This window comes from Callorhinus ursinus, unplaced genomic scaffold, assembly GCF_003265705.2.
Source record: "Callorhinus ursinus isolate GAN/ISIS: 27379988/994484 unplaced genomic scaffold, GSC_fseal_2.0 scaffold57, whole genome shotgun sequence".
Taxonomy (NCBI): domain Eukaryota; kingdom Metazoa; phylum Chordata; class Mammalia; order Carnivora; family Otariidae; genus Callorhinus; species Callorhinus ursinus.
The window spans coordinates 8,298,604-8,321,456 of record NW_027397119.1 but is presented as its reverse complement, the minus strand read 5'-3'; the positions used below and the strand labels follow the sequence as shown (position 1 = coordinate 8,321,456).

General features: G+C 44.6%; 1 protein-coding gene across 2 annotated transcripts in view; it reads left to right on the top strand.

The window, feature by feature from the left end:
- Positions 1-9,748, top strand: part of LEMD1 (LEM domain containing 1) — a 33,547-nt gene extending 23,799 nt beyond the window's left edge. For both annotated transcript variants that reach the window (XM_025855225.2, XM_025855224.2), the window contains exons 5-6: positions 7,953-8,029; positions 9,188-9,748. In XM_025855225.2, coding sequence (XP_025711010.1) covers positions 7,953-8,029; positions 9,188-9,386 — 276 coding nt within the window. In that variant the 3' untranslated portion in view covers positions 9,387-9,748. The remainder of the gene's footprint in view (positions 1-7,952; positions 8,030-9,187) is intronic.
- The last annotated feature ends 13,105 nt before the right edge of the window (positions 9,749-22,853 follow it).

The following is a 22,853-nucleotide window of genomic DNA, read 5'->3' as shown; positions in this document are numbered from 1 at the left end:
TTTGCATCAGGGCTTGAGTGAATAGTGTTCCATTATATGAAAAGACCACAGTTTGTTTATTCATTCATCTGTTGATGGACATTTAGCTTGTTTACACCTCTTGCATATTGGGAAAAGTAATACTGTAAAAATTCAAGGACAAGTATTTGAGTACCTGTTTACAATTCTTTCAGATATACACCTAGGAGTGGAATTGTTGGGTCATGTGGTATTTCTGGGTTTAACATTTTTAGTAATGGCTAAATCATTTTCCACAATAGCTGCAGCATTTTACATTCACACTAATGTCTGAGGGACCCAGTATCACCATATCCTTGACAACACTTGTCCTTCTATGCCAACTTGTTTTTAGTAGCCATCCTGGAAGATGTGAAATGGTATCTCAATGTGTTTTGATTTACATTTTGATGACTAATGATTCATGATGTTGAGCCTTCTTTTCATGTGCTATTGGCCATTCATGTATCTTCTTTGGCGAAATGTCTAGTCCAGCCCTTTGTCCATTTTTTAACTAGGTTGCTCGTCTTTTTATTGTTGAGTTGGAAGAGTTCTATATATTCTGAAAGCCAGGCTGTTATCAGATGAAAGATTTGCAAATATTTTTTCTCATTCTGTGGGTTGCCTTTTTACTTTCTTGGTGATGTCTCTTCATGCACAAAGGTCTTCAGAAGTTTGATTATGATTTGGATTTGGCATAGATTTCTTGGCATCTGTCCTGTTTGGAATTCACTCAACTTCTTGAATCTGTACATTTATGTCTTTGGCCAAATTTGGGACATTTTCAGCCATTATTTCTTCAAATATCTTTTTCAGCCTGACCTCATTCTCCTCTCCTTTAGGGACTCTGATGACACAAATGTTAGATCTTCTATTGTAATCCCCCAAGACTCTGTTTGTCTGTTTTTTGTGCTTTTTTTTTTTTCTGTTTTCTCTGTGTTTTGTTGCGGGTGATTTATACAGTTCTGTCTTCACACGGATTGATTCTTTCCTCCGTGCTCCCCATTGTTCTGTCAAGCCCACTTAGTGAGTTTTTAATTTTGGTGGTTGCATTTTTTTTCCCGCTTCTAAATTTACATGGGGTTCTTCTGTATATTTTCTACTTCTCTGCAAGGAGTTGATTTTTTTTTTCATTTATTGCAAACCTTTTCATATTGCTCCTTGAAGCATTTTATGATGGCTGCTTTAAAATCCTGGTTAGATAATTCCAACACTTGTGTCATCTCCATTTGTTGATGTTTATGAGACTCTGGATTTCAGTTAAATCTTTTGTTTTAGCAGGCCTCCTCAGACTCCACACTGGTCGGGATAGAGGGGTGTCAGCTCTTTGCTGTCAGGTGGGGATAGAAGTCCAGGTCCCCCACTGGGCCTCCACAGCCACCCTGGTCTTCATGTGGGGTGCCTTGTTGCTGGGCTGCTGGGGTGGCTCCCACGTGGCCTCCATTGACTCCACCCTTGTGGCAAGAGGGAGGGTTTGACACCTGGGGCTGGTGGTCCAGGCTTCCCCCTTGCACCTTGGCTGGTGGGGACGGGGGTAGGCTCTATGGCTGGGGTAGGACAGTGACTGTCAAAAAGTCTTCTGTCTTACTTGGCCGCCCCTTTCTCCTTTCCTGTCCTTTGGCTTTTCTGGGGGCTTTTTCCATTTGCACCCATTACCGTTTTCAGGTTGCCAGTTTTTCCAGCACTGCCTCTGGGGTATGGGAGGTAAAAAGAAGACCCAGGGCACTCACCACACATCAGTCCTTGGGTGCCAAGGTCCCTAGTCCCTCTGCTTCTCTCCACCTTTCAGTGTCTTCTCACCTTTGCTTTATATATAATGTCCAGGTTTGGGAGAGATATTCAGCAGAAGAAACTGAGAGAAGCATATCTATCCCATCTTGTTCCCAATCCCATTTTTGAAGTCTGTCCTTTTTCTTCTGCTCTGCGTTGTTAGTTTTTGTCCTATATCAAATTTCCATACCTACATGGGTGTTTCAAAATGTACCCATCAGGTATGGTGACAGACATGAGGCACTACCACTGAAAGAATTCATGGCATGCAGGGCCACGTGGGGAAGTATCAGGGTCAAGTGGGGGGGTGGCAGTGAGGGGAAGGTATGGGCACCGACTTTACTGTGGTTTTTGCAGGAAGAAATTGGTCAGGCAAGGTATGCATTTTAGGATTGGCTAGTTTGAACAATTTCAGTGGACTCCGGGCTACAAGACTGGTTCCTAGTTGGCCGGTAACTGGGCTGAATTACAGCAGGGGAAAATATTGGCTTGGCATATGAGAGACAAAGGAGGTAGCTGGGGATATGGCATTGGGGTTGGTTGACTTGCCTATGAAAGGCTTGCTCATGTGCATTCTCTCTACGATTAACAAGACTCGAGATGTCAAAGCATCATAAACCATGGAAAACAAAAGCCGTGATTAGTTCAACGGGGTCTCTATTCTGATCAGCTTGTCCAGCCTGTGCCGACAGCAGAATGTTTTAATGATCTTAGCAAGCCCCTATCCTCCTTGTTGTTTTAAAATAGTGTCTCTATTTAACTTATGCTTTTGTCCTTCCATATAAATTTTAGAATGAGCGTATCAAGTTCCATGAAAAATTCATATTGAAATTTTGATTGAAATGTTATTGACTTTATGAATTAATTTGGAAAGAGCTAAATCTTTACTCTGTTGAGTCTTCCTGTTCATGTTCTTCACATTAATTTACATTTTCTTTAATGTCCTTCAGTAAGATTTTATAATTTTCTCAGTGTAGGTCATGCTCATCTTTTGTTAGCTTTAGTAGGTAGCTGTGCTAGGTTTTTAATTTTTGTTACTATTGGGGATAGTATCTTTTAAAAATTATGTTTAAATGGTTTGTTGTTAGTATATAGAAACAAAATTGACTTTTGCATATTGATCTTATAACAATGACCCTCTGCAATTATAATAATTTTTCTCTAGATTTTTTTTAGTCCGGTTTGTATACCTTTCATTTTTTTGGTCTTGTTTTGTTTTACTGGACTGGCTAAGACCCCTTTATTATAGTATTAGGTAAGAGTGATAATAAGAATTCTTTCCTTGGGGGCACCTGGGTGGCTCAGTTAAGTGTCTGCCTTTGGCTCAGGTCATGATCCTGGAGTCCCAGGGTCGAGCCCCACGGCTGGCTCCCTGCTCAGTGGGGAATCTGCTTCTCCCTCGTCCCCTGCTCCGACTCTCTCTGTCTCTCTCACTCTCTCAAACAAACAAACAAACAAAGAATTCTTTCCTTTGTTCTGATTTTAAAGGAAATGCATTTAGCATCTTGCCTTTGAGTATGGTTTTTGGTGTAGGTATTGGAAGACACTTTTTGTCAAGTTAAAGAAGTTCCCGTTCTATTCCTGGTTTGCTAGAAGATTCCCTTTAAAAAAACAAAACAAAACCAGGAATGGTGATGATCATAAGGTTACCAACCTTTCTTTTGTTAATGTGGTACAGATTACTTTAGAAGGCTTTTAATAAATTCAAAATCATGACTTAGGTTAACAGAGCACAATGTTGAAAATGAGAGCTTTATTAAATCAAGGCTGAGGTAAAAACAACGAAGAGTCTGAAATTACTGTAGGATCTTTTATTAACAGAATCATTTTTAGTCAATAAAGGGATTTGAGGTTAACTCAATTTTAAAGAGCTCTAAATCAAAAGGTTTTTTCCCAACTGGGAGCAGGTTCACAAGTGCCAGTTTGCCAAGCCATTGGTAAAAATGTCTGCTTCTATAATATAAGCTGTTTTTGAAAAACTGCGTCCATGAAATAGAGTGGAAAGTGTAACGCATTGCAGTTAGGAGAGGATTTCATCCCCACCGCCAGGAACAGCACTGCCTCCTGACTCCTCAGAGGCCAGCAGTAAGAAGTCCTGGGAGAGGGATGCCTGGGGGGCTCAGTCGGTTGAGCGGCTGCCTTTGGCTCAGGTCCTGGTCCCAGGGTCCTGGGATCGAGTCCTGCATCGGGCTTCCTGCTCAGCGGGGAGTCTGCTTGTCCCTCTCCCTGTGTCTGCTTCTCTCTCTGCTTGTGCTCTCTCTGTCTCTAACGAATGAATAAATAAAATTTAAAAAAAGAAGAAGAAGTCCTGGGAGAGTAAGAGAAAGGAACGGGGAGGAAGTTGGCACAGCCCACGACACGCCCTCTCTGACTGCCTGTTAACTACAGGGGTCAGGCTATGATATCTCTGGCTTGGTTTGGGTCCTACCTTGTCAAATATACATCTCGTGGAAATGCAAACACACTTGTATTTCCTCATGCCCCAAAATGAATGGCTTTAGTCAAAGGTGATCATTTTCAAAAACCAAATACGTTTTTTGATGAGTAAGTATTGAATGGGAAAACAAAATGATTCTTGTTCTTCTGGTTCTGGATATTAGCCCAGAGTTTTGTACTTCCCTGTAATACAGGAGAACATAATACCTCATACACGCTCCACTTTCGGATTCCACAGATATACTAAGTAGGCCAGAATTAGCACAAAATTAGCCTACCTAGAAAAATCTTCTTGAAAAAAAAAAAAAACAATTCATCGAAAATATTTAAGAAGAGATCAGATGGCTACAAGTGTCACTTCCACGGGAAATGAATTAATGATTTGATCATTTATCAATTAGTGAAAACAGTTTTTAGAAACATGTTTTTGCTCTATTTTTCATGATGTTTCCCCAATAGAAATATTATAAAACAAGAACAACGGGGCACTGGAGACAGAATATGGGGGTTTCAGTTACGGTTGTGCCTTTTCCTAATTGTGTAACCTGGGCAAAAAATTTCACTCCCATAAACCTCTCTTTTCTCATCTATAAAATGGTCACTACAGAGTTGTTAGAAAGATTACGTGGCTCGGGGTATGTTGAATGCCCAAGACAACAGATGCTCAGAACACAGTATTTCTAATTCTCTTCTAGTAAAGCCTCATTATCCACCCTCTGCAGGACAGCAGGGTGATCGTCAGCAGGGGCTCTGAGACTACACTACCTGAGTTGACTCCTGGCTCCACCATCTCACCAGCTGTGTGACCGAGGGCACTTGACTTAAATGCTCCATGCCTCAGTTCTGTCATCTGTGAAATGGGCACCATAAAAGCACTTTCCTCATAGGGTGGTATTGAGAATTCAATGGGTTTATTTATGTAAGATGCTTAGAGTGGTGCTTGGCACACAGGAAATAACTATATAAGTGTCAGCTAGGATTATATTAAGACACTCATTGTTTATTGCATTGGCATATCTCAGAATTATTATATTTGTAACTACAGTTGTGATCAATGATATGTGGATGGGTGTCATTTTCTGACTTGAAAGCCAGGGGCAGTAGTGAAGAAGGTGGGGAAGCAGAGGCGGCCCCACACCCCCCTCACCTTCAGCTGTGAATGCTTTGGAAATAGCCAGCTTTTTTTTTTTTTGCAGATTCTAGCTCTGGGCATAGGGAGAAAGGAGCATTACACTCCCCCATGGGTACGATTTCACCCCCACTAAGCCATTGCTTTAATGAACACCAATATTTTTTCGTTCCATTGTAAATGGTGTTCATCTGAAAACCGTATTTTAACAACATTAAAATAATTTTTTTAAATGAAAAACGAATTAACTCTAAACACGCCACCTGACACAAAAACCGTTTCATTGTTTCTATTTCCCTCTAGGTGTTGTTTATGTGCCTATGCTGGGTAAGTTTAGCCAATTGCCATCACCGTGTGTGTACAAGTCTATACGCTGTTTACTGTGATCAATAACCCTTTCCCCTGACTTTACAATTATTATTATTATTGATGGCTGCACAGGCAGGTTAATAGGCCATAATTGCTCCTTTTTTGAAAATCACAATGTCCACATTTTACATGCTGTAGGAGAACTCTACATGTGAATGATAGTAAAGGACAGCAATGATCAAAGAAAAGGCAATCAAAGACCCAAACCTGCTGTGGCAGGGGAGAAGAGAAGGGAGGGAGTATTGGATGGCCTAAGAGCTGTGAAATCCTATAATTTGATTTTGCAAAAAGCTTCTACCCCCAGTGTTTTATTTAACAGACCTATTTTTACATGTAAGAGAATTAAGAAGTTGCATGTGATGGGTACGTGGAGGCTCATTATACTGTTGTCTACTTTTGCGTCTGCTTGAAGCTTTCTGTAATTAAAAAGGTTGAAAAACAAATGATGTGCTTATAAACAATTTTTCCTACACCCTTGGAAATAGTTTGAAGTGTCTCTCGATGAGCAAACACTAGCCCACATGGCTCCTTGGTGAGAATTTTCAAAGTCCCTTTTCCTCAAGGGTCCCCCTCTTCCAGGAAATCGTAGAGGTGTGTACGTGTGCAGTGTCTACACTGAGCAGCTTCATTGGATGCGGCACCCCTGTGCTAGGCACAGCTTCCCACCATCGGCAAAGGCCTGGCTTGGGTACCACTAAACCACTTTTAAGAACAACTTCTTTGGGGCACCTGGGTGGCTCAGTTGGTTAAGCGACTGCCTTCAGCTCAGGTCATGATCTCAAGGTCCTGGGATCGAGCCCCACATGGGGCTCCCTGCTCAGTGGGAAGCCTGCTTCTCCCTCTGACCCTCCCCCTGCTTGTGTTCCCTCTCTCGCTGTCTCTCTCTCTCTGCCAATTAAATAAATAAAATCTTAAAAAAAAAAAAAGAACAACTTCTTTAAGAAGGTGAGGCAGGGAGTGGAGGCGAGGGGTGGAGGCCGTAGCTGCTTGGGCATCTGTGGCCAGTACCGGGAAAGGGGTGACCAGCCGTAAATGATGGCACACCAGGCCCTGCCCTCCCCAGCCCACCTTGGGCTGAGACCATCGGTCCTGCAGACACAACACACCTGGCCTGGACATTGCAGACATTTGAGGATGAGGAGGCCTGCATCATAACCATGAGTGGACAATCAAGGAAAACCAGGCATATGAGGAAAAACAGCAACGCGCTGTTGTTGTTATTATTAATGTTATTAATATGCTGTTATTATTAATGTTATTATTAATGAATAATAATTACCAGAATCATAATTATTATTGCTAATGTTCATTCAATGCTGACTATATGCCAGAAGATGTTTTCATCATTTTGCGTATGTTATTTTTTTTTCTTTTTAGACTTTATTTATTTATTACAGAGAGAGAGCACGCAAACATGAGCAGGGAGAGGGGTAGGGGGAGAAGCAGGCTTCCCACTGAGCAGGGAGCCCAATATGGGGCTCGATCCCAGGACCCCGGGATCATGACCTGAGCTGAAGTCCCGACTTCTATCCCTCTTACAGGACAACATTTTCATTTTCTGAAATTACTTTCCAGTTTTTGTCCATGGCCAACTTGCTTTTTTATTTTATTTGTATTTTTTATTTATTTATTTAATTTTTTAAAAGATTTATTTATTTTTTGAGAGAGAGAGAGCATGCACATGTGAGCACACAAGTCGGGGGGTGGTTGCCGAGGGAGAGGGAGAGAGAATCTCAAGCAGATTCCCCATGGAGCACGGAGCCCCACGCAGGGCTCAATCTCATGACCCTGAGACCATGACCTGAGCCAAAACCAAGAGTTGGTCGCTTAACTGACTGAGCCACCCAGGCGCCCCCCGAAATTGTTTTTTAAAATGACGTTATTGTTTATATACAAATGACGCCTGCTCGTAGAGAAAGCTCCAAGCAATAAAGTACAAGTAAGAGCAAAATAAAGAGTTGATGTTTAAGACCAGAATGCTACTTCCATCATGTGACCCTCTTTTGTGTCTATTGTTAATGTGTGAGTCACTGAAGTAAAATATTACTCCATGGCACTTGAATGTTTTTGCTAATTACTGAGTAAAGGCAAACTTAAAGTTCGTGTTATGAGGTGGCTAAATACCTGACATACCAAAAACATCTATCAGGACTCAGATTATATGACTTTTTCTAGAATAAAAAAATAAAGTCCTTTGTACAAGACATTGGAAACAATAAATTCTTCTTGATATTTTCTTTCTGTTCATTAGAGACCCGAGACTTCCATCACTAAACAAAAAGCCCTAGATATCTACTGCCTGGCTTGTAAGACTTCTGAGAGAATAAGGTAATGCTTTTCTTAGTGTACGAGAGGATATTGTTGTCTTATATAACTCCTGGGGAAAATTTGTTATTCAGATTTCTGTGAAAGATTTGAGGCTGAAAAGAATCTGTTGAGAAAGAAGAAAGATTCATAGTATCTCATCATTTTTTTTTAAATTTTCACTTATTTGTCAGAGAAGGGGAGAGAGAGAGAGAAAGAGAGAGCACAAGCAGGGGGAGTAGCAGGCAGAGGGAGAAGCAGGCTCCCCGCTGAGCAAGGACCCCCCCCCTATGCGGGGCTCGATCCCAGGACCCTGAGATCATGACCTGAGCTGAAGGCAGATGCTTAACCGACTGAGTCACCCAGGCGTCCTGTATCTCATCATTTCAAAGCTGAAAGGACTTTGCATACTGTCCAGTTCACCACTTATATTTGGAGATAAAGAAACAGTCCAGAAAGGCTGAGGAGGATGCCAAAAGTCACAATGAACTGAGACCAGAAGTCATGTGTCTTGATTTGTAGTCTTTGGAGACGTTTATTCCTATTTGTGTCTTGGAAAATAGGGAGAGAGGGGGGGAAAAGGAGCAGGTAGCTGAAATAAGAGCTCAAGACAGGCTGTATTATTTGTTGTTCAGAAAGTAAAGTCTTCTGGAAAGTTCCAGAACTTCTGAATAAAAGGCAGATTTCCAGGATTAGACAAGTGGGTACCTAGAACTCTAAGAGATTTCAGAACGTACCATCTTGTCCTTTTAAACCAACATTAGCCGATTTCAAAAGCACTTCCCATCTCACCCCTGAGGGGTAGCCCTTATTCACACCTGTGAAGAGAGAAAGGAGAGAGCATGGGTCCTGGTGTCCCCCATCCACCTGTACCGGTTTCCAGTGGGGACTGAAGGATCTGCGGCTCCCTGCGGCAGGCCTTGGGCCAGCATTGAAAGATGTTATGCAAGCAGGTGGTAATACTAAATAAATGCTTTTAGAGATTTTAGGGATCTCACATCCCTGTGATACCTTGTTAATCTCACTTGTTGAAATCAGCATAGGTTTTAAACAAGTAGAGGGCTGCTCACTAAATTTTAGCCCCACCACGGTTGCTCCCTTGGGGCTCAAGGGCCACATTCTTTAAGGGGGTGCTCAAATCATAGCTGTCCACAACCCTAAGAGCCACTAATGTTTTCACAGGTTACCTTCAAGAGCATCAGACACCCGATTCAAAGGATGGAGTAGCACCCGAGAGACAGACTACTGCCCCGTGAACAGGAGTTTTGAGTGTGGGAACCTAGAAATTCTTCCAGTGGGCTTGAAGCTTGCTATGTTTGGCATCTTCATCATTGTGATCTTTGTCTACATAACGGTGGAAAGGAAGCCGTTCTTTGGCTAAGTGCTTTAGGAAGTAACCGGGTGCAGGAGAGAACAGAAAGACTGCTCCGAAGGGGGATGCCCAGCCCCATAGCTTCCCACTATGCTGCTCTCACAAATCCGTACCCAGCTCATAATCTCAAAGCCGAAGGGCCTTACACACTGTCTAGTTCACCACTCGTGCTTCAAGATAAGGAAATAGGCCAGGGCGGTAGAGGGGAATGAACAAAAGTCATAATGACCTGAAACCAGCATCCACGGTGGCAGGAGCGAGGGAGAGAACGAAGCACTCTTGTCCAAGAGCTTGAGGACAGGGAATTCCCTGAGTCATGCTGGCCATCATTAAAAACGCTGCCACATTTGAGCATACTTCTGAAAAGAAAACCACGCCTGGTGTTTTTTCTTTTGAACTGCGGTGCTAAGCCCATAGGTCCCACTTTATTCACTCTTCCAATGGTAGAGTCGACTATGCGAAAGGCCACAACACAACAGGTAAATAACAAAAAAAGAATGTGTCTGGTTTGGCAAACACAGAGCCGTATCCAGCATCACCAGTCGTGAAAGGAAAACAATTTAGAACAAGACAGCATTTTTGCCAACCTTGCCAAACTAGCAAGGTTTGAAGAAATTAATGCCCGATGAGGGAATGTTGGCATTGTGGCCTCCGGGAGCAGGCAGAGCTGGGGAGGCGCCTGGCTCCCCTATTTACTGGTTCTGTGAACTTGGGTGAGTTCCTTGTTCTCTGTGCTTCAGTTTCAACTTCTGAAAGTAGGGATAGAATAGACCTCTTAGGGAATGAAGAATTTGAAGAAATAATCCATACAAAGTACTTAGTGTGATCCACACCTAATGGGTAATAAGCCTTCAAGAAATGCTCAAACAGGGGGGCCTGGGTGGCTCAGTCGTTAAGCGTCTGCCTTCGGCTCAGGTCATGATCCCGGGGTCCTGGGACTGAGCCCCACATCAGGCTCCCTGCTCGGCGGGAAGCCTGCTTCTCCCTCTCCCACTCCCCCTGCTTGTGTTCCCTCTCTCGCTGTGTCTCTCTCTGTCAAATAAATAAATAAAATCTTTTTTAAAAAAATAAAAAAAAGAAATGCTCAAGCAATGTTACACTTCAGCACAATATTTCTACTTCCTGGAGGGACTAATTCTAGATACAGAGACGTCTTCCCCCATCCCTCTCTTTTTAAAGTTTTTATTTAAATTCCAGTTAGTTAACATACAGTGCAATATTAGTTTCATTTTTGTACAATATAGTGATTCAACACTTCCATACAAGACCGGGTGCTCATCACAACAAGGGCATTCCTTAACCCTTATCACCTGTTCAACCCATCCCCCCCCCCCCCTCCCCCCCGGTAACCCGGAATTTGTTCTCTATAGTTAAGAGGGAGAAGTCTTTTTTTTTTTTTAAGTAAACTCTTAAGTAAACATGGGGCCCGAACTCACGGCCCCGAAATCAAGAGTCACTCACTCTATTGACTGAGCCAGCCAGGTGCCCCAAGAGGAGTCTTAAGTATCAATAAGTTGACTGTAGCAATTTTTATGATAACCAAAATGTAGAACCATCCCAAATATCCAACAATAGGGGAATAGTTTGATAAATGGAAGTATAGCCTCTTGATAGATTATACAACAATTAAAAATACTAGCAATGAATTTATCATAAGAGAAAATGCTTATTTATAAAAATTTAATAACAGGTTTATTGAGATATAATTTACAAGTCATACAATTCACCTAAAGTGTACAATTCAATGATCTTTAGTATATTCATAGAGTTGTACAGCCATTACCCAATCAGTTTTAGAATATTTTCATCACCCCTAATATGCTTTTTTTTTAAAGAAAACTTTACACCCAATGTGGGGCTCAAACTCATGACCCCAAGATCGAGAGTTGCACATCTACTGACTGAGCCAGCCAGGTTCCCTACCCCTAATTTACTTTAAAGTTTTTATTTTTTTAACTTACTTTTGTTAACGGTACACAAAAGACACGGGTTTGTTATTACTGTGTTATCCCACTGTCCACACAACACCAGAAGAAAATACACAAAATGTTAACAGTACTTCAATGATGGGATTCTCTAATTTTCTTTTTTTTTTTAAAGATTTTATTTATTTATTTGCGAGAGAGAGAATGAGAGATAGAGAGCACAAGAGGGAAGAGGGTCAGAGGGAGAAGCAGACTCCCCGCTGAGCAGGGAGCCTGATGTGGGACTCGATCCTGGGACTCCAGGATCATGACCTGAGCCGAAGGCAGTCACTTAACCAGCTGAGCCACCCAGGCGCCCTGGGATTCTCTAATTTTCTTTTCCTTATTCCTACTTTTCCACATTTGTAAAGATTTCGTAAGCAGCGTGAGTTAATTTGCTAATGAGAGAGAATAAATTTTAATATTTAAAAATGGTAATACTGTATTACCGTTCGACTGCAAGGAACATAACACTCTGGTAAGGGGACTTAAATAAGAATTTATTTTTAATCTCATAAGAAATTTGGAGCTTAAGACATACAACATTGGTAAAAATAACCAAACATAATATGATTCTGATTCAACTAAATCAACTGTAGAAAAAATTATGATCAAAAAAATCTGAAACTGACTAGCTATTCAGTGACATTAAGAGATGTTGGGGACTGCCTGGCTGGCTCAGGTGGTAGATCATGTGACTCTTGATCTCAGGATCATGAGTTTGAGCCCCAGACTGGGTGTAGAGATTACTGAAAAAGAGAGAGAGATGTTAGATCTTATTGAGCAGCAGCAGCTATTCTGTGACCATGAGGTAAAAAGCATATGAGAAAGGCTGAGAGAATCACAAAGACATTGGCTTGCTCTCTTTTTTTTTTAAGATTTTATTTATTTATTTGACAGAGAGAGACACAGCGAGAGAGGGAACACAAGCAGGGGGAGTGGGAGAGGGAGAAGCAGGCTTCCCACTGAGCAGGGAGCCCGATGTGGGGCTCGATCCCAGGATCCTGGGATTATGACTTGAGCTGAAGGCAGACGCTTAACGACTGAGCCACCCAGGCGCCCCTGGCCTGCTATCTTTGAACTGCTGAAATTAGTTCTGCAGTTTAGGCCAGTGCATTAGCATTTAAGGCAGAACACAAGGGCTAACCACATCCCTATCCGTAAGAACAGTAAGGGAAGGGGGCACCTTGGTTAAGCGTCTGCCTTCAGCTCGGGTCATGATCCCAGAATCCTGGGATCAAGCCCCGCCATCGGGATCCCTGCTCATTAGAGAGCCTGCTTCTCCCTCTCCCTCTGCTGCTCCCCCTGCTTCTGCTTTCTCTCCTTCCCTCCCCCACTTTCTCTCTGTCAAAATAAATAAATAAAATCTTAAAAAAAAAGAAGAAGAAGAACAGTAAGGGAGGCTGGGGAGAGTGAGGGTTTGAGCTTTAGCAGCCGCTGTTTGAGACAAACAGGGGGAGAAGAGGATTCGGTACAAGAATAGGAGGAAGCAACCTACAGAGATGGTCACATGTTCTTAAAAAAGGACACTTGGTTCTTAATATAATTAAGCATTAAAAAACCCAAATGTCTCCTAGAAAGGCTGCTTTAGTGCTTTCCACTTTTGCTAATAAATTTTTGTAAATTAGAATCCTGGAATCAGTTAAAGAGACTGCACAAGGCACCTGGTTATTGCCTTACCCCTCAAGGTGTGAGTCCCTGACCAGCGGCATTAGCATCTCAGGACCTACCCTCACCTACTAAGCTGGAACCTGCATTTTCACAGGATCCCAGGATCCCAGGATTCCCACACATATTAAGGTTTAAAAAGTACTGCTGCAGTTCATCACCATCAGCTGCTTATGTAGGAAGAGTCCTAGCTCAAGCCTCAGCCAGGCTGACCCTAAGAGTTAGGCCAGAGGACCAGTGGGGTAGGTCCATCCAGAATCTATGTACTCTGGGGACTGGTTCCCTCTCTGGGAAAAAAATTTGTCTAAAAGGAAGAGACTCAAGCATACAGAACAGGAGAGAAGACATCCATCGGGAGAGCAGCGGGGGGCACCTCCATGGGCCACCCAGGGAGAAAAGGAGTGGCCACGGTTGCCCAGGGCAAATAGAGTGGGGAATGAAAGGAAATCGTTAAAACCCCCAAAAATGCACTTGCCCTGTTTTCTGAATATTGGTGATGTATTTCATGACCCTCAAGTATTTCATGACCCTCTCTTCAAGGCTCACCTTCCCCTGGTCATGTGGGGAAACTGTGCATGGGAAGTGGGACTGACTGTCCTCCCAAGACAGCGTCGTCCATAGGAAACGGCCACCACCAAGCTGACCTCAGCAGAGGGCTGGAGCAGAGAAGGCCACTTCCACCACGGCCCTGGGCCCAAATTCTTCACAGCACTGTAACTTGAGCTATCTAATAGGCTTTTCGGAAATTTCAGACATAAAGAGGAAGCTAAAGTGTGGGCAGGAGAGACGTAAGCCTACATGGGTGCTCTTCCCAACAGAGTCACTACCTGCCCCCACCCCACCTCCAGCTCCAGATGGATCCAGCAGAAGCCACGACACTGAGATTTTCTTACCCTGGGGCAAATCAAATTCTCAGGCAAGCCTCCCTCTCCCCCTAGTCTCAGTAATAGAAAGGGAATTTGTATAGAGATTTATTCTCCTCTTGTCAAGAGCAGACTCCCAGTCATCAGGATGTTGTATTTTTCCAGTCCTAACTACTCGTCTGCCTTCCCCTACAAATCCTGGAGCTGCTTGGGTTGGGGACTGTATCTTAATCATCTCTGGATCTCTTCTCCAAGTGCCGGCTTCACTCTATGCAGAACGAGCCCACTTCCTTTTTAAGCCTTTTCCAACCCAAATAGACATGTGAAACCACAAAACCAATACCCCAGATTTTGCCTCCTTTTCATCCCTGTGAGAAGTTCCTAAAATGAGCAAGCCGCTGCTGCCGAAAGGCATTCCCAATCAACCTCATTATGCAGTGTTTACCCCTGTAACAGGCTGTCATCCCCAGAGCAGCAGAGCGCTCATTCCTGTAAATGTCACTACTTACCTCCGGGGAAGACCTGCCGCCCAGACAGGGGGCTCTGTTTCTCCTGATTGCCAAACAGTTCAGCGCTGGAGTGCTGGCTGGCAAAGCCGAATCCAGCTAATTGCATGTCACAGAGGGGCGCTGGGTTTCATGGGCTTGTGTTCTGCATAGGGGGCGAGGAGGCCCATCCTATCACATGTGTGCTGTTAAAATCTCTACCCAGCCAACATCCAGGCTGGCAGATGGAAGAAATTCTTAAAATCTCTATTTCTGGTTTGCAACATTCAAAGAAACACTGTGCTACCACCTCTTAAAAATAATTGGTTAAGTACCAAGTTATTTTCATTGCCACAGTCATAAATAAAGAAGTGCTAGACCACATTATTCATATCTATAGTAGCCGATGATAATTCTTCATGCAAGGAAAAAAGATTATTAACGTTGGGGAGGTTGCATTTTCTTGCTTTTTGTTCGCCCCCACTTTCCTTCTCTCCCCAGGCCCCACCCCCACCCCAGCCAAGAAAAGTCTTGTTGATTAGAGTAATGTGAAGGGGCTGATGTTTGGAGTAAAATTAAACCTCACTCTTTCCTGAAGCAAGAAATGATCTCCAGACTCAAATGAGAAAGTGCCTAACCACCGTAGCGTGTGCTTTCGGAGGAAGACTCCCCGTAGAAACCTGCGTGCCTTCCTTCTACGCAGAAAATGAGACAGAAGCCAGTTAGTTTGTGTGAAGCCCCCTAATTTTTAACAAGCTTGCTCAAGAAGGAATGAACCTGTTAAGAGGGTACAGAATGTCAGTGCTGCTGCCACCCAGAGCTCCCGTGCCCACCTGGGTAGGCAGCCTGCCCCCGCATCCTTCTGGTGCGTTCTGGCAAAGCAGGTGAGTGCAGAGGAGGGGGGCAGATGGGCCAGGTGCCACGGAGGTGCAGCAGGGAGCGGGGAGGACATATGCATGCTCATCAGCATGGTTACCACGAGCTCCCTCTCAGCCTTAGAAGACCACATTCGCTGCTAAATAATTGCTCCTGCGAATGTTCTCTTGTGTGTTGGGGTGGGGGTGGAGGGATGTAACCTCGCGAATCAATCTCCGGAGAGCCAGAAGGAGGTTATTCTAGAAACACTCAGACATGAATGAGGGCGGCTCTCATTTCCTGGCAATAAGAATGGTGTGACAGCTACAATTTCCTAGAGAGCCATTGTTAAAATCCTCTTTGGAGTTCAAGGATTCACTAAAAGTATGTGCAGGGGACAGGGTGAGTTTGTCTTTTTTTTTTTGGTTGCAACTATGTTTTGGCCTTTAGGAGGGGAATAGGTTATTAATGTCCATCACTGTCCTCATTAGAGGGTACCTCTTTCCCCTTTCACGAGACCGATGTTGGGCAACCCCTCCAAGGGGCCAACCAGGAGGAGGGCAGGTTCACAACCCGTATGCACAAGGATCACTCTGCTGCTGTGAAGAACACATCTTTCCGACTCGCCCTCCTGGGGAGTTGAAGTCTGGTCTAAGAAGAACAACGTGGGGCGCCTGGGCGGCTCAGTGGGTTAAGCATCTGCCTTCAGCCCACATAGGGCTTCCTGCTTAGCGGGGAGGCCTGCTTCTCCCTCTCCCTCTGCTGCTCCCCCTGCTTGTGTGCTCTCTCTTTCTCTCTCGCTCTCAAATAAATAAAATCTTGAAGAAGAAGGAGGAGGAGGAGGAGAAGGAGGAGAAAGAGAAGAAGAGAAGGAAGAAGAAGAGTGACATGGAGGAAAAGTGCCCTGAGCAGGGACCGAGAGGATCCAGGTTCCAATCCCATCTGCGCCCCGCGCTGCTTGTAAGAATGTAGGGCTTTCCTGGGGCCTCAGTTTCATCCATAAACTGAGCCCCAGAATTCTGAGTCAGAACCTAAGCCATGAGGAGTCTTGAAGACATTGTGCTAAGTGAAGTGAGCCTGTCACAAAAGGACATGTGCCGTAGGACTTCCCTTCTACGAGGTACCTAGAAGAGTCCAATTCCTAGAGACAGAAAGTAGAATGCTGGTTGCCAAGGGGGCGTGGAGAGTTGAATAGGCACAGAGTTTCCATTTTGGAGGATGAAAGGCATTCTGGAGATGGACGGTGGTGATGGTTGCACAGTAGTGTGAGTGTGCTTCGTCACAGAACTGTACACTGAAAAACGGTTAAAATGGTAAATTTTGTGTATATTTTACTACAATTAAAAAAAAAAAAAAGAAAAAAGAAACCAAGCAATTATCCACAGCATTTGCCCACAGTATCAGGGGTCTCAAACTCACTCACACACCCACAAGGGCCACGCAAGGTGCACAAAGGGAAGTGTGAGCCCCGTGACTTGCAGGGCGTGCATTATGCCAGAGGGAGCAGTGGCTCCCCAGCCCAACCAAGATGTGCCATGCGTAGCGATGTGGGTAGATTTTTCTAGAAGAGCGAAAGTTCTGGGTATTTAGGTGAAATCTCTGAAGTCTTCAAATTGGCAACTCATTCAAAATTTGTAACAAAACAAAACTGTGGGCCAAACAAAATACATCTACAGTTTATATTCTGCTTCCAGACCTCCAGTGTTCTCCGTCTATGGAAATGCCACGTGGGAGCACCTGCTGCCCTTTTCTTCTTCCTTTGGCAGCCTCCCCCCCGAGACAAACTGTATCTGGATAAGCCCTTGACTTTCCACATTGTGCCCATGGGAACCCAACCAGAATGTGCCAGAACAGGAAGGGCCCACTCAGGTACTGTAACTCGTGGATATGCGGGCATCAACCTTGGGGTGGTTCTAGCAGAGCCCATCTGAGATCTGAGGTACCCACGTGCATTTTCTAGCCCCAAAGTCACTTTCACCCCCCAAATTCCACCAATGCTTACCATTATTTTGTTTGGTTTTAATGGAGATCTAGTGAAATAGCCCTTAACAGCCCCATCTCACTTGATGCCTTCCATCTCTTGATTTTTGTTTTGAAACCAATCCACTTCCCCACTGCATCTGGTGTCCGTTCCTGTAACTGTATTCAGAGGTCAGACAATATCGTGCATCCTTCTTGATTTTTGACAAGTGTGGAAAGTGGAAGTACATCCCAGTATGTGAGATCCCAGGGTCAAGGGATTTTCCTTTATCGGAGTAGTAGCGGCCGTGAGGATTCCAGAGGTCTCTTGTATTTCACTTATAACTCCAGTACTGCAGCTTGGCAAGAGAACATAGACAGCTTTCTGCATTTGCTAGCAGCTTTATTTAAAGGTGGGACGTTGCGTGCAAAAGTAGGCCATTTGGAGAGGTGTAGAGAACACATCACTAATCATCTGCCAGTCTACTTCTTGCTTATACCAAGTCTGGTAGCAAAAAGGAGAAAATCGGGCATTTCCTTAGGCTAGACTTTTGACAATTAATTCTCAGTGACAGCACATAAGTCTCCTGCTTGTGAGAAGCTATCAAAACGTTCTTTTTGATGTGATATGCTCTCCCAAAGTGGGGAAGCAGTATTGCTTAGATGAATAGATCTGCATTCTCAGCAAACCCGGCTGCTGATGGAAGTTTGGGGCCCCGTATTCAATGAGTCTTTCTGCCAGTCCTCTCTTGAGCTCCAGTGTGGCCCTAAGCCCAGTGATACCTCACTTAAATGGCAATTTTTTTCCAGATAACTGTAGTTTGCCTCTTTGAAAGCAGTGGTAATTTTCCTCCTGTGAATCATTCTGCTGATATTTACACAGAGCCTATTATGTGCCAAACCCTGTGCTGAGAACTGAGATATAATGACACAGAAGCTCACGATCGGGTGGAAAAAGCAAAGACACAGAGGATTACACCTTGTCCAGAGTATGTCAGTGGATGCTGTTTGGTGTTCTGCCCGGATTTCCTCCCTGGCCCAGTGTACCCAGCCCTACTGTGTGGGTTGGCTGCTAAAAGCTCATGGAGGACCCCTCTTTCTGAGAGTTGTCCTCAGCTGCTTAGGGCTACTTCTCCTGCTCAGTCTATACCCACCCTGGGCAGCCTACAGCTGCCCAGACCTACAGACTAACCGATATGGAAAAAATGAAAGGGCAGCCCCTTGGCATCAAAGTGGGGAGAGGACAACTCTGCCATTTTATTTATGATCCAGAGGACCCTGCCTGCCCACCCATCTACCGTGAGTCAGGCCAGGGCTACAATTTGCCTGGCACCAAAGCTCTATGTGACTCTTTCCCTTTATCCCTCTTCAGAGCCTCACAGGTCTTTCTGAAGAACACTTCTTTTTTATTTTTAGAGTGGGGAAGGGCGGAGGGAGAGGGACAAGCTGACTCAGCGTTCAGCACGGAGCCCAATACAGGGCTCAATCCCACAGCCCTGAGATTACAACCTGAGCTGAAACCAAGAGTTGGCTGCTCAACCAACTGAGCCATCCAGGCACCCCCTGAAGAACACTTCTTTTTTTTCTTCTTTTCAAGATTTTATATACTTATTTGAGAGAGTGATCAAGAGAGAGAACAGTAGCAGGGGGAGGAGCAGAGGGAGAAGGAGAAGCCAACTCCCCGCTGAGCAGGGAGCCCGATGCGGGGCTCGATCCCAGGACCCCGGAATCATGACCTGAACCAAAGGCAGACGCTTAACTGACTGAGCCACCCAGGCGCCCCCTGAAGCACACTTCTTAACAAGTCAGAGACCCCAAGTGTCTATCTCAGGCTCTGCGCCTGGGGAACCCAGGCTGTGGCAGTGTTATGGGGATAATATTTGGTAGAAATCTTCCTGAAATGTTATACCCTTCTTTGCCCTTTTAAGCAAAGAATCTTAATAAATATAATTTTGCATATTCGGAATGACTTTCCCTTCTGTTTCCTCCTCAAACAAGGACCTCCCTGCCAACTCTCATGTGCTTTTGACTTCATGACCGTGAGCATCACTTTGGAGATGGGTAGAAAGCGAGATAGATGTGGGCTCCAATTCTGACCCAGCACCCGCCAGCCGGGGGGGCCGGGAAGCTGCGTGGCTGGGCTCCAGTCCCCCCTCTGCTGAGTGGGGAACTGAGAGTCACGCCGGGTTGCTGTGAGGGCTCACTGAAGCCGTCTATGCCGGAGCCCCCACATGGTGCGGCATCTAGCAATAAGTCATAGCTGTTATTATTAGTTATATTTTACTGCCATATTAAAATAGGGGTGCCCACAGAGGCCTATAAGACAGCTTGCCCTGCACTAAAAGCCCCAGACTGCTGTGCTTTCTGAGCGGTTGGTTTTGTTTGTTTTTTTTTCCCTCTGCTTTCAGACTTCCAACTATTTCCAGCAGTTCTTCCCTGCATTTGCATCTTCTGGCTGTAATCTTCTGGAGGTTGGAATGTTGTGGAAGGTCATCGAGAAGATGTGACAGCCAGTTGATGCGTGAGCTGGATCCGGGTACTCAGAGGCTCCTCACCCCCTCCCCTGTCCTCAGAGTGTGGGTTCCCCTTGCCTTTTCCACTCCCAGAGGCTGCTCCAACGATGTAGCCCTGAGATGGTGAAGTGGTGTTGAGAACACCTGGACAGTATGCTTGCCTGAACCCAGTTAAGGCTTCTCTCTCTCTCTAAATTTCAGATGTAGGGGGCGGCTGTGGGGATCCATTCATCTTGCCGCTGCCTAAGACAAGCCTCCTGTGTAAGTTCCCTTGGCATGTTAAAATTGTCACCTACCAACTTGGAGTGACCTGCCTCTTCCTTGGTCTCTCCCTGCCCTCTGAGTATGGGATGGGGGTGGGGCTGGGGAAGTGGGGGTGGGGAAGGCTGGGAAGGTGGGGGAGGTGGGGGGGTGCAGTTTCAGATTTCACCGGAGTAGCTCCCGAGGAGGTTACAAACCAACATGGAGAAACCCTCTCACTGGACTTATAATTGATTGGGATTTTACTATTATTATTATTATTAAATCTCTTAGCCTAGTCGGACTCATCACCTGGTAAGGGGCAGATGTGTAGCTTTCAACTAGATTGTGAACGCAGAGCACCAGGGCCGTGTCTGGATCCGCGATAAGTCTCCAGTGCCTAGCTGGTGCTGACGGAGAGTAAGGATCCGGTAAATGTTAGTGGGAACACAATTCTAATAAGGACTGGAGAGAAAATGTAGGTCAAGAGGCTCAAAACGAGGGCCTGAACCTCTGTCACAGAAGTCAAGCCCATGTTTTTGTCCTGGGTAGCTGAGATTTCTGCGTAAATGATTTTGAGATTAAACTAGGTGTTTATACGCATGTGGATCCTGAAAGGGAAAAGGGGAGGGTGAATCTTACCTTTCAATTAATGTTAATATGAGGGCTAAAATTCAGAATGTTAACATTCTGCTTTTCTTTTTCACAATCCCTGAGATGGGCAGAGTGTCCTCACAGTGTGGGGTTTGCCAACAATAGAGAAACCCCAGGGAAAATCACACGGGCTCCCTACTCCTCTGGTTCCTGATCGCCTGCCCGTCATTCTCCTTGGATGTCTTTCTCCTGTGTTTCCCAAAATGACACAGATCCTCCCAGCCTGTTTGGGGGCCAAGTCATCCCTTGTTCTTGAAGCGTTGGAGAGAAGCCAGATGAGAGAGGTAGGCTGCTTAATCAGCTGTCTTTCCTGTCCAGGCCACCTGGTAGGTGTGGGAGGAGAGCTGGTTTTCCTTGCATCGAATTCCACAAACTGCTGCAGGGGTGCATTTTGTTCATGCAACTATTGAACTGACTAAGCAACTGCCTGACCCCGGGATTGCTGGCTCAGAGCCTAGGGTTTGGTCTTCTTATCTAACAGGAGCCTACGATGCAAGAGTATTGGCTAGGCTGTCTTTAGGCCTGGTAAGGAAGTATTTTTCTTCTTTATCTTAAAGGCCCAGCAGCTTCTGCGCAAATCTGATTGGGCCACGCAAGTGGAGATGGGGCATCTCCTCAGGGTCCTTCACGATGCAGGTTTGGACTGAAGGCTCAGAATCCTTACCATACAGATTCCCCTGATCCAGTGGTCCTCAACCTGGATGCCCATTAGAATCACTTGGGGACTTCATTGTTTTTAAACTTGAGAGAGAGTTGGGGGGGTGGGGGAGGGACAAGCAGACTCTGTGCCAAGTGAAGAGCCTGAGGCGGGGCTCAATCCTGGGACCCCCAGATCATGACCTGAGCTGAAACCAAGCGTGGGATGCTCAACCGACTGAGCCACTCAGGTGCCCCACTTGGGGACCTTTTAAGTGCTCTCTGACCCCAGGCTGTACCCCAGACCAATTACATAAGATTCTCTGGTGGAGGGACACAGGCAAGTTTGGAAATGAGTTGCCTTAGGTGAAGGCCACTGTGGGGAAGGTTAAAACCTTTCAAATGATCTAGCTCAGAGAAGAGGAGGCGGTGTGGCTTTGAGATTGGTCTTCACTGGAGAACCAGGCCAACTATGAGAGAGGCCCCAGTGATCTGTGGTAGAAGGGGAAGAAGCTTCTGTATGGTATCAGACTCATGGGGGTCAGGTTCTGGTGCGACCATCTCCTACCTCTGTGATCTTGGGAAACTCACTCTGGGCTTCCGTTTTCTCATCTATAACGCAGGAGTTAAAATAATCCCCCCACATGGGTTTTGTGCGGTAGATAATATATTAAAAATCTTTGTACATAGCAGGTATTCAAAAAGCAGCATTTCTTCTTAATATAATGTTTCTTTGCCCCAATTGAGATCCCTTTGGTTGGTTGTCTTATCTACACTTGTAAGTCTTTCCCCATTTAAGTCAGACAAGAGGATTAGAAGAAATTTAAACTGTTAAAGTTGTTCCTCCAAATGATTTCTTTTTTGCTCTATGCTTTTTTACATTATTTTCCAATCTTCTCATATGTTCATAAGCAATTATGTTTGCCCAGCATACCTTGCACGTGTAAATACAAATGCTTAATTTTCACGGTTCACGTTTGAATGATGGAAAAATAAACACATGTGGAGGCTGAAGAAACTGGTAGAACTTTTCCTTGCTGTTCTGGCCCTGGTTATACCTTCTTTTAGTCAATCACATACCTACTAAGATGTCTTCATTGAATTCCTCTCAAAGGGTGTGACGTTGACATAAATGCCCCATGCTGAGTTTGCTGTGAAACTTTTAAGTTAAACCATGGCTGTCTTTGTTTGTTTGAGGATTGAGTTTCAACAGTTGAGAAGTATATTCCCTCGTTTCGAAATGCTATATGGAATGACACAGTTGTAACTTCCTTAAACGTATACACAGGCCCATGAAGTTTCCAGAGCATACTTTTGTATAAGTGAAGGTGCTAGAATTAAGTGTGGTCTGTGGTCACACAATAAGTTTGGTACTCACTCAAACTTAGTGGCATAGGTAACGTTAATTAAAAGCTTATTGTATGCTTGAAGCTGTGCTAAGTGTTTTTACATGCATTATTTCATTTACTTCTCTCAGCAGTGCTGTGAAATCGGTATTATAATAATCCTGATTTTGCAGATGAGGAAAAATTAAGACCCAGAAAGTTGATTTATTCAAAATCAAGTGGAGAACTGGGATACAAACCCATATCTACATGATGCTGACAGCTTTGCTCCTAAAAAAAAACAGAGGGCGCCT